The 12273-nt window shown below is 41.8% G+C and overlaps 1 protein-coding gene across 1 annotated transcript in view; it reads right to left on the bottom strand.

Annotated features, from left to right (window-relative positions):
- The window catches only part of PRKN (parkin RBR E3 ubiquitin protein ligase), a 1208049-nt gene that overhangs the window by 171418 nt on the left and 1024358 nt on the right, over positions 1-12273 (bottom strand). The window contains exon 8 of the mRNA XM_023514609.1: positions 1424-1485. Coding sequence (XP_023370377.1) covers positions 1424-1485 — 62 coding nt within the window. The remainder of the gene's footprint in view (positions 1-1423; positions 1486-12273) is intronic.

The following is a 12273-nucleotide window of genomic DNA, read 5'->3' as shown; positions in this document are numbered from 1 at the left end:
AAAAAAAAAAAAAAAAAAGAAAAAAGAAAGAAAAGAAATCAAGATCAATGTTGCTGTGGTACACTGTATTGTCATAACTAATCAGGGTAATATTAATTTTGATTATAGCACAATTAAATCTGCAGAAATATGCAAAGTGGCCCGACTTTTATGCAAATATAAGGAGATGATTACTGTTGGTTTCTTTCCCTACAAATTACATAGTGACTCTAAAACAAATATGGAAACAATTTGCAAATATTGTTTCAAGTTCAAAGAGAAGGCTCCATTATCTGAGCAGAAATGTCAGGTTAACAATCAGTAATTCTTGCTTTAAGGAGTCTTCTAGACTTTCACTGGAGAATAGCTGTGAGACACAGGTATGTTTGGGAAAGTCACTTATCAACTTTCACCTGAAATGCAGGGACAGTTGATTTTGCCTTTATTTGAATAAACATTTCTGCCTGCTACTCTGCAAACCATAAACAAAAATGAAGGAGTCCTACTGTAACTTGCTAATTCAAGGATGTAGATGTGATTCCAGTTTCCTGTCCTCTCCTAGTAACCTCTTTCTGTTTCTAATCTCATATTGGACACTGGCGGTTGCAGTTTTCCACGTACACGCCAAACTAAAACACAGACCAAGGACGCCTTGACAAAGCAGAGCCACCAGGTCTCCATCCGCCCACTGTGCAGCCAGAGTCGGCAGAGACAATCTTCGGTGGTAAAAATCAAAGAAAGAGTGTTAGTTAGGTCAACAGTTGCTAACTATTTAGTGTAATTACCTTAAGGATAATTTGTCATATAGATTTAACATCCTAACATAAAGTCTCTAATTCCATATGAGGCTGAAGAGATGTTATTTTTAAGCAGGCAGAAGTATATTTGTGTGTGTGTGCATGTGTGTGTATATATGTGTGCATTTAGCAACCTGGATGATTTACTAGCACATCTATTAGAATACGTCACGCCCCACTGAGCACAACAGATCATTAACTAGTGTACTTTAAATGGCCATCCTTTGTGTATAAGTCTCACGCTCACATCCGTATAGAAAGTGTCTGTCGTGAAGTACAGACAGCATGCAAAGCACAAAAATTTGGTGAAAAGAGCTTCAGATCCACCCACAGACAGCAAATCAGGGATGTCTGTGCCCACCGACCCCTCGGGCATAATTCTTCCCGGCGGTTATTTGTCTGCTCATCTGCCACTGTGCAGAGCCTGCTTCCTGCTCAAGTCTTGAGATGAAATCCACTGGCAGATGGCAGATGTACCAATTAATAGCCTGTCAGGTCTGATGGATAGGAGCGGAAACAGTGTCCTCACACATATCTCCGTGTGGGTTTCTTCCCCACGTCAGGGCGCTGAGGGTCAGGAGACTCCCTCAGCCTCCCTAGGGAGAGCCCACACTGTCTCATTAGCAGCCTTCGAGATGCTAACTCACCTGCTCTTCTCCCAGAATCCTGAAGTGATGAAGCTCTTTAATCAAGGAGTTGGGACAGCCAGCTGTTGGAAAGAAAAATTAATCACAAAACGTCATTCTCATTCTGCATGGTAGTATGTTCTTACCCACAGTTGTGACACCAACAATCAATGTTGTCGTTTGACAGGACACAAATGTGTACCTGAAAAACACACGTCTAGCCAACCACAGAAAGGTCAAACTGTCCAAGGAGCTGCGGCCACTGCAGCCTCCAACCATCACATCTCAGGAAAGATCTGCATGTGACCCTGGTCAGGCCTTTTCTCCCCTCTTGACTGGGATCTGGCTTTGCAGGGTCTTAGGATATCGCATCTGGTCCTTAGACATGTGCTCAGCGTACCACTTGTCACCGATGTGGACCAGGCCTTTGTGGGGCCAGATTGGGAGAGATGGTGACCACAGGGTCTTGGTTATCTATCATGTCCTGTTTCTTCACCCTCAAGCCTGGGTTCTGCTCACTGAGTACAGAATGGAGATAGGGCAGCTGGACTTCCTGTCTTCAAGAGACATAGCTTAGTACCTTGCTTGGGTTTACAAACAGGCTTTGTCAAGACCCGTAAGACTCTGCATTTGAGTTTGGAAAGGGCATTTTACAGAACTGGGGAAAGGATTGTGGCAGTCCTGGTGTTCACCACATTCCAGCTCTACTCAATCAGCCAGTAGTAAATGAAATTAAAACGAAATAAGTAAACAAATTATATGTATATATAATTTATTTAAATAATATATACTCAATATTTAATGAGTAAACAAATAAATTATATGTATATAATTTATTTAAACACTGGCCTAAACGCATATGTAAATATATACTTGTATGTAATAACATAGATAACTGTAATACCACCCTCCCTTCCTCCCGTCCTGTGTCCACTCAGTGTGAAGCAGAAGATGAAGACCTTATGGTGATCCAGTCCTACTTAGTAAATATATTTTCTCTTTCTTAGGATTTTCTTAAGGATATTTTCTTTTGTCTAGCTTCCTTTAGTATAAGAATACAAATATAACACATATAATGTACAAAATATGTATTTCTTAACTGTTAATGTTATCAGTAAGGCTTATGGTCAATAGCAGGTTATCAGTAGTTGTTAAGTTGGGGAGAGTTAAAAGTTATGTGTGGATTTTTGGCGGCACAGAATGTCAGTGTCTCCAATCCCCACCTTGTTCAAGGGATATACATGTATATACATGTAAATAAATTTAGGCCAGTGCATGCATAGAATTATTTAAAATGTGTCCTATCCCAGTATTTTCAATAGAACTATTCCACAGAATGAGGTTGTAATCATTTATAATAATCACTCTGGAGAGAAAATTGATACAAGAATTTGTTTCTTTGAGATAAGACCAGTGGATTACATAACCTGTTGAGGCAGTTGGATTGTACGCAGAACATACAAAGAAATTATGGAGCCACTTCTCATGTTGCTCAGCGCTGTGTGGTACGAGTGGCCAGAGGACAACAGCGTTTGCTGGGGAATGATAAAACTTATCTTCATGTGGGTGAAGGTATTACCTTTTGCAAGGTAAATTAGATTCTTGCATTGATCTAGAAGGTAGGATTTAGACCAGCAGAAAAACAGAGTAAATTGCCTTATAACCTAGTACCTGGGGACATTTAAAAAGGAAGATAAGTGAATACTTATGCAGGATGTTTTAGAGAGGAATTTGGCTGGGTGTGATAATTAATTTCAATGTGTCAACTTGATTGGCCTAAGGAATGCTCAGATAGCTGGTAAAATGTGTCTAGGTGTATCTGTGAGGGCGTTTCTGGAAGAGACCAGCATCTGAATCAGCAGACTGAGTGAAGAGCGTCTCCCTTCCCAATGCAGGATGCCTCCTCCAGGCCCCTGAGGGCCTTGAGAGCCAGAACAGAACAAAAAGGTAGTGAACGGTAAGTTCTCCTTCTGTTCTGAGCTGAGAGATAGGTGCCCTCGGACAGTAGATCTCCTGGCACTCAGGCGCTCCGAGTCACAGAGGGTGACACTGCCGCTCCCGGCTCTCCAGCTTGCAGATAGTGGGCTGTAGGACTTCCTGGCCTCATAACATGCGAGCCCGTTCCCTGATAAACCTCCCCCTTCATGCATCTGCATCTATCTTACTGGTGTTGATTCTCTGGAGTATCTTGACTAGTGCCCTGGACAGCTGTAATTCTGAAATTCTGTGGTAAAATGACGGAACTTAGTTTCAGTCTTTATTATATAACAATTTGTACTTTGAGAAAGTGGCTTATAAATGTTTACTGAGGTAGTTCGAAAGATTATCGAAATTTAACAAAAATATAAACCAGTGATGTCACAACCTGACAACGGTCCAAGAAAATAAATGAAAATCTGAGTTGTATGTACATCTGTCTGATACCACCGAGAGGGAAAGCTGGACTCCTGGAATGAGAAAACACTTGAGCCGAGTGTTTCTTCACCTGGAGGCCACAGAGACATGGAGGCTATAGTTTTTATTTGGAGAGGCTGTTCATTTTGGGGTTGCTATTCTGGTGATTAGCTCAACAATTAATAAAGATATATTCTGGATCATTTGGCTACAATTCAACCACACACTGCTGTGCAGATTCAGCCTCACGTCAATTCTAGGGCTTTAGATTTCTTTGGGAGCAAGTCCTTATATTTTAGTTTTCTGGAGTGAATGAGAAAAGAATAGCAGCAGATGGATTGTAAGAGATCTGTTCCCAGTGGGTTGGCAGCAGGTCCCACAGTCTTAGGGGGAGAGAGGGCTGGGGAAGGGCAGGGGGTCCCACGGTCTCAGGGGGGGAGAGGGCTGGGGAAGGGCAGAGGGTCCCATGGTCTTAGGGGAAAAAAGGGCTGGGGAAGGGCAGGGGGTCCCACGGTCTTAGGGGAAAAAAGGGCTGGGGAAGGGCAGGGGGTCCCACAGTCTTAGGGGAAAAAAGGGCTGGGGAAGGGCAGGGGGTCCCATGGTCTTAGGGGAAAAGAGGGCTGGGGAGTGTGGGGGAAGCGAGGCAGCCCACAGCCCGGTCCCAGGCAGCCTGAGATGAGAAGGACCTGGGGCAACACTTGAGGGCCCTGTCTGGATCCCTGGCAATTGTTTAGTGTCAGTAACGTGACAGAATCTGCCATAGTAAATTCATACTGTGAATCTGAATCTTTTGGTTTTGTACTTTCCTTTATCATCTTTTCTTTAGGACTTCTGGTTGTACAGAGCTTCTGGTTCTCAGTTCATATCTAGACATATTTAGGAAATGTTATCTTACAAGTCATTTTACTCAACTTCAGATGTTTTTGGGATTTTTTTTCTTTATAAGTGTTCTTTTGCATCACTTGAGCTTGAGAAAAACGACTTTGACTTATTTTAATTCTGAGTAAAACAAGAAACAAAGTTAAAAATTAGTTTGTTTTTAGAATCTGTAGTCTCGCATTCCCCTAAGACATAAGTAAAAGGACTGATGTCAGTGACAGCTCAAATACAAACATCTTTCACAGAAGACCAGGTAGTTACCTGAAGCACATGCAGGTGCAATATGGTAACAAACAAAGATACCTACAGCATAGAGCCGGAGGGAAGAAATGAGAGCAGCCAGGACACCGAGGAGAAGGTGCAGGGCCCTATAAACAGTCAGCATAGGAACAGCAATGTCAGAGATGGGCAGATAGAAATGTAGTGCCAAGATGACGCTTAAAAATAACAAACTAGAAATGCAAGACAGGCACACAGAGCAAGAAGTCAGAAGGTGTAGGTGGCTGGGAGGGAAAACTCGGCGGGCCAGGCAAGACCATAGTACTAGTGTAGACTGGCAGTGATAGAAACCACATCCAGCCCTACGCCCTTCCAGGCATCACCTCTCTCACGAATGAGTTCTTCCACACTCACTCTCCATGAAGCCAAGTTGGCGCTTACCGATTACCTAATTTTGTATTAGTGTCCATACTATTTTTTTCTCTTTTGGTAGCTGATGGCTGAAACTGATACTAAACTCAGTACTTTTCAACTTCCAAGATTTGAGCCTTCCTCCTTTATAAAGTTAGGGGAGGGGGGAGGTCTAATAGAGGGAGGGTAAAAGGCAGGACCACACCTATGGAGCATATTGCAAGGTACAGGTCAAATGTGTCAAGTGTAGAACATAAAAGTCTTAACACAATAATCAAGTAAATGAGGCGAAAGCTCTGTTGATTGGTTTGATGTAAGCATGTCGGATTGTATATAAAAAAATGAACACATTGTATCCCACATAAGCATACATGTATTCATGATCTATGTGTATATGACTTAATAAAAAAAATAAATAAGATGCTCCTCTTGAAAAAATAAGCCTCATAATGATGAAATCATTTCTGCCTGATGTAACTGAACTAAATTTCAAATACATTTTCTGACTCCTCAAAAAACAAAAAAAAAAGAAATTAAAACAATCTCCAGAGCGCCGAGCTCTAGTCCCTTTCTCCGCATTGTCTCAGAGCTTCCCAGCAGCAGCTCTGAGATGACACATAGAGGAGCGTCTGCTGTGTTCCCTATTCTCTTCTTCTCTTAAGCACAGGTTCCTTCTTAAATTGTTTTTCTCTCCTTTCTAACATGACGAATACTCTTTGCTTAAGAAAATAAGAGAAACAGAAATCGGGGAATGTTTTGCCTGTTAACCTTGCATGATCTTCCTTGTTGAAGCCTCTCTCCTCTCACCATCTTTCCCCACTCTCTCCGGGCCTGGACCCAAATCTTTCAGTCTATTTTGTTGCCCCTTGATTATTTAAGTTAGAATTTCATCTCATGCTGAATTATCCTGAAACATGACTGCAGGTCTGTGCTCTTTCCTTGTGCTTTCCCCTGGCTACCAAACTCCTCACTCACCCCTTGTGTGTGTATTCTAAAAATCAGAGCTCGTTGTAAATAAAAATAAATTGGTTGTTAGATATTAAAAATGAATAAGGCAATGTACTAAAAAGCATAAGGAGATAGAACTGAATCTTATTTTTTAAAGGGTAACTTTGGAAAAGGGCTCTTTATTTCAAGTAGTGTCTGTAATCAACATTCACTTTCATTCTGTTGCTATGCCATACAGGTCATTGTATAATCTAATCGAGAATCTTCTCAATGAAAACGCATTACAAAGCTGTGGATCGTTTCCACAAAGTCATTGATAGCCATTGGAAAAAAAAAACCCATACTAAAAGAAAGCCTTTGAGAGATTAACTGAACTACAACTTTTTCAAGAAAGCTTTTGCTGAACTTCCTTAATAACTATGCTGAAAAGTAGGAAAAACGCATTTGGAAAATGTATTCAATTGAGAAGCATTAAAAACCACATGAGTCTTCAATCACTATTTTTCTCTAAATTCCTTTGCAAATCATCATGGACAATTATGATATCCTTTAGGTTTGACAGAGAATCATGAGCACCCAGTCTTGGGATAAGAGTTGAAATGGATTTCAGTTCTCTGATGTGCTACTGGCACTGGCCATGTGACACAAATAATCTGTAATTTGCACGTTGCTGCCGTTTGTGTGAAATGCTTTGAGGATTAATTTCTCTCCTGGCTGTAGTTTAGAATCCCTAATGTTGGCTTGACAATTACTGTTACCTTCTATTTTCCCCCTAAGTACAACTTAGAAAAGAAAACCAACTAACAACGAAATGGCCTCAAAAATAAATGATGACTTAATGTGATCAAAGACAACGCAGCAAGATGGAAGGGTGACCTCTGAGCACAAGCCAATTGAGGTGACGACATTCGAGGGCTGGGCCATGGCACAGAGTGAATTTGATGGGCTCTTTTCCACTCAAGGAAAGGCCAGTTGATGGGGGTCTCCATGCACTTTGCTGAAGCAGCCATTTCTGAATTAGCCTGAGAGCCAGGCATTAATAGAATCCATAGAAAATTCACTAAGCTAGCTTGACGGAGCGACTGCATTCAAAGTCTGCAGTAGGACTTTACATGATCAAATTCAAGGCCTTATAACTTTGATAAATAAAGCCAAGCTTATTTTAATAATTTCTTTGTGCAGACAGGTCTCTATTTATGTTGATGAAAGTTTATTTATGCTTTCTATTTCAATAGCCAACACTTGATGAGTCCCAAGATATCTCAAACCACTTAAAAAGAAGCTTGAAGATAGTCACCTTTTACCTAACAGTTTGCTGGTAGGTACCAGAGAGAAAAATCACAGTTGCTCAGGAGATGTGTGTAAGAATATTCAGTGCGACAGTTTTTGTAATAAGAGCAATAACACAAGGAATCATTAGAAGTGACCCCAATGGGAGAAGAGGCAAATCACACAGCGCCCACTTCAGGCCACACATTGCTAGGTTCACATCAGTGAAAAAATGAAAACAGACAAGAACTCCTCCCTCGACCTTGTATTCTGCACGGGAGAGGGGCAATAAAAATAAACTCTGAACAGGTGAATTATGGAACATGCTAGAAAGTGACGACCAACATACGGAAAAGAAAAAAACAGAGCAGTCTTACGCCGGAGGTTAGGACCAGGGCTGGCGACTGGTAAGTGAGGTGTTCAGAGTATTTCTTACTGAGAAAAAGACATTGAGGCAAAGACTTTTAGGAATTGAGTTAATGTCGTTAGCTAGAATAGAATGTTATCAAAATAGATAAATCTTGAAAACCCAGTTGAGGAAAAAAGTTGCCATCGTTTATTCACAGTGCAGTATCACTTATAAAAAGTTTAGAGAATGTGCTGAGCAGTATGGGTGCGCACAAATGTAAAATGTGCTAAGAATATACAACAATGCATGTAAATGATGCCACCACTCAGTGTTCATCAACTTCAGGGGAAGGAAAGAGTAGAAAAATACCATGGGATGGGTGCATCCAATCTGTTTTTAAAGTATATCATCGTAATTGTTAAAAATAAATGCTGCTTCATCCTTAATACCCCACTATGGGCAAAGCACCCTTCTTAGTGTTTGACGTCTACTTCATTTAATCCTCACAACAGGTCTATGACACAGGCACTATTATTATCCCCATTTTAAAGATAATGAAACAGAGGCAGAGGAAGATTAAATGGCCTGAGGAAATAATCGAGGGAGGGTGGGATGCACACGGGTATTTGTTAGGCTATTTTCTACATCTCACCGGACTGTTGCAATGTTTTTATGATAAAGAAGTCTAGGAAATTCTTAGAAATTGAAATTGAAAGCTTTACATCAAAAGATAGCCTTGGTAAAAACCAAATAAAATTCAGTGACTTGGACATCTGAGTTTATTTTTATCATGGACGTGTACAAGCAGGGAAGAAATTTGAAGAAGAAACACCTCCTAATATAACCACTATATGAGTAGGCATAGCTTTCCTAAGGAGAAGAGCATGGAAATTTGTGGATTTTGGAGCTTGCAGAATAAGATGAAAGAAACCATAGAATATTACTTATTCAATGCATGATTCATCGATGAAGCTGTTAGTACCCGAGAAGCACATAAAGCCTCTTCTAGGAGCTCAAAATAGGGTGTATTAAGCTCAGCTATTGGTGATTTCATAATTTATGTTAAAATTCAAACAGATTTATATTTTCCAATTTGTTGCAGCTGCTACATTAATCAAAACGTCCCTGCTGGGTCAATCCCCAGTGGCTGTGAGACGATTCATCTTCCAATGAGGTGCAGAGGAAGAATCAGTCACATTGATAACCAGGCATGATTGGAGATTTTCACTTCACAAATAGCAATAAATATTATCGGCAGGAGGTGAATCCCACCCAAATATTCACTTGTTCTTCATCAAATGTTTCAGTGCTTGTCCGCTGTGTGTAAGGCCAAGGGTTACAGAGAAAACCAAAAGGGGAAAAGGAATTGGGCTGTGATCCTGCCTCTGGAGCTTGCAGGAGAAGTGAGATGCACGTGGACAAGCCACCCAGACACAGGAAGAACCAAGTCAGTGGGAAGCAGCCAAGGAGGGGACGAAGAGAACGGGGAGCAGGAGGAGGAGGAATGAGGAGCCCAGGGGTCAAGGAAACCAAGCCGCCGCCGGGTGCAGGTGAGAGTTGAAAGCACTGCATACACCCCACTCGGCAGTGGAGGCTGAGAATGGAGGCCACCAAGACCTAATTATCTGTTCCAGAAAAGTCCAGTCCTAGAAGACAAGCTTATAGAGCAGTAAGTAACTTCACTGTGTCCCTCAAGAGATTCCTGCAAATGACCTAACCAGACATGTTGCCCATGTGAGCAGCCGCTTCTCTGCTAAGAAACGCACCTGGGCAATAGCTCAGTATCTGACCATGGCCTCCCTATCAAGCCTCCCTCAAGAACCTTGTCCCTTTGGGTCCACAAGCCCAAAATTCCTCTGTTGTGAATCTGCCTAATTCCAATAAATCTCTCACTTGGAAAGGTCTGCCCTAATCACTTGACCCCAGACTCCTAGTCCCTGTAAATGCCCCCTCTATCAGGGACACCCTGTGAGTCCCAAATGGTGGCGTCCCATCACTACTGTCCAGCTAATCAGTGATGCTCCATAATGCATTTCCTGGGGTCATCTGGAAGATTCAACACAGATCATAGGAAGGACAATGTGGGAAGTGCCGTAACAAAAATCAGAAACTGATGCCAAAACATTCACACATTTTGAATTTCATGTATATTCTTGATACTTTGCTTTTACTTCTGAATTTCATAAAATTCTTCCACGTTACTGACCTATATTTTGAATGGTTTTGATGAAAAATTTCTAGAGGGAGGGTACCTTCATCATCCAGCGCCCCTCAGATTATAAGTTTAATTTGGATGGTCCACACATGAGAGACTGCTGGGATGAGAAGTTCTCAGACAGAAGGGATCCCGATTCACAGTTTTCGTTTTCCTGGCACTCTCAGAAGGTCATTCTTGGTTGGAGCCAAAGAAGAGAACAGGAGGAAATAATGGAGATGTGACTTCATGTTCCATTTAATGTGTTTTCCCGTAGATTATGGGGTTGGTTTAGCTGAACAAATATGTTCATGAGTAGTGAATGTGGGGGAAAGGGAGCCTGTGGGATTGTAAGCCCCAAGTGGATCTTATCAGGTAAAGCCTGGGTAGGTAGGCTCCATAGTTCAGCTGGCTGCCTCACAATTGTGGTTAATGAGCTTTCTTTAGGATAAAAGAATTGAGTTCCAAATAACTTATGATACAAGTTTATGGAACACTCCCAGTTTACAAGCTGGAAACTTCTGGTCTTCACATTTCTGCCTCCACTTTGCCACAGAATGTGTTCTTTAAACTGGACTTCCTTGGGACACATTCGGGTACAACTATGTTTCAGAAAATAAATCCTGTCCCAAGCAATTATTAAGGAAAAGTTACTGGACTTTAGGAATTGACACAATTCATTCACGATGGGGCAGAGGGGGTTAAGGGGATAAAGTGGAATGGGCGAGGATACAGAATTTATATTTTGACAGGTAATGAATGGCATAGACTGGGGTTTTTAAATTTTAAGTTGATTTCTGTAATTTCCCATTACTCTAGTGCTATGCATTTTGTTTCTTTTATTCATCTTAGTGTGGGCATAATCGCTTTCATTACTGAAAGGCAGATTTCAAATTCTTAAAGAAAATCCCCACCCCAATAATTGTGTAAGCACTCTAAGTACCTCCACTTACATTCATCACTGCTTTTATAGAGCTCAGATATTTAGAATCTGTGAGACATTTGAAAGAGATGAGATAAATAAAATAAAACCAGAAATCTAATTTAAAGGACAAATAACAGTTTCTATGATGGGCAAGGAAAAAAAAAAACATCAGCTTTGGCTATATTGTTAATTACACTGTGGTTTGATTGCCTAGATCTTTGCATTTTCCTGCATGAAAATTAGTAATCATTCTTTATTTTAATTAGCAAAATGACAAATCTGAGTAATTCTCATCTGCCAGAGATTTATACCAGTGAGTCCAAATTTGCTATTCAGATTTTGAAGTGCAGCATTCACAAGCCTCCTCTAAAACACAGATGTCAAAGGCCCAACAAAGGGTTTAACAAGTTTCCTGTCACCACAGGAGTGTTCCACAGACCAGGGTCCTTCAGCCTCTACGAGTGGCCCAGGGAACTGCACCGGGGTCTGAGACTAGGCAACTGCAGGTGGTGACAGCCAGCCATTCGTCCTGCACACGTTCATATGAAATTTGCTTATAGACTGCTGTAATAGATCCCGATACAGTCAGTGTTTCAAAGCTGAAGATCATCCCATAAAAAACGACCACTCATCTCTAACTGTCCTCTCAGAAGGTCCTCTATTACTAGCTCCTACTTCGAGATTTTTCAAAAGTATAAATAGCTGCTCTAGTAAAACAACAACAGCATACACCTCTGGCCTCAGCCGAGAGGCCATGGGAACTGGCATTTTGGTCTAAGTTCATAAATTGTTGGGATCTGTTGTATTTGAGGCTTGTGTTGGTTATTTGGTGACTGTGCAAATGTTGGTTAACTGTCATATCTAAGAAAAAGCCCAGGAGTTGCTTTCAAAGTGTGGAGAGAAAAGAGGCTCCTGAAATGTGGAATCTGAAACTGAGACAACACGCTGAAATGGAAGATGTCAGAGAACGGTGACGTTGCACGTGAGCCCTCGCACCCTCTGAGGGCTGTCACCGGACAGCAGGAGACAGAGACGGGGGCACCAACTCTGTGCAGATGGGCCCTGCACCACCGTCAGTGAGCAAGAGAGAGGACATAGAACTGAGGCGCGGAGTGGATGCAGGAGGCTGGGGTTCTGTGGGAGGCTGGGGTTCTGGTCGGAGGTCGGGGTTCTGTGGGAGGCCGGGGTTCTGTGGGAGGCTGGGGTTCTGGTCAGAGCCTGAGGTTCTGTGGAAGGCTGGGGTTCTGGTCGGAGGTCGGGGTTCTGTGGGAGGCTGGGGTTCT

This window comes from Otolemur garnettii, unplaced genomic scaffold (assembly GCF_000181295.1).
Source record: "Otolemur garnettii isolate 467f Iridium unplaced genomic scaffold, OtoGar3 scaffold00056, whole genome shotgun sequence".
NCBI classification, from domain to species: Eukaryota; Metazoa; Chordata; class Mammalia; order Primates; family Galagidae; genus Otolemur; species Otolemur garnettii.
Note: the sequence above shows the minus strand (reverse complement) of the source record. Positions and strands in the feature narration are given on the sequence as shown.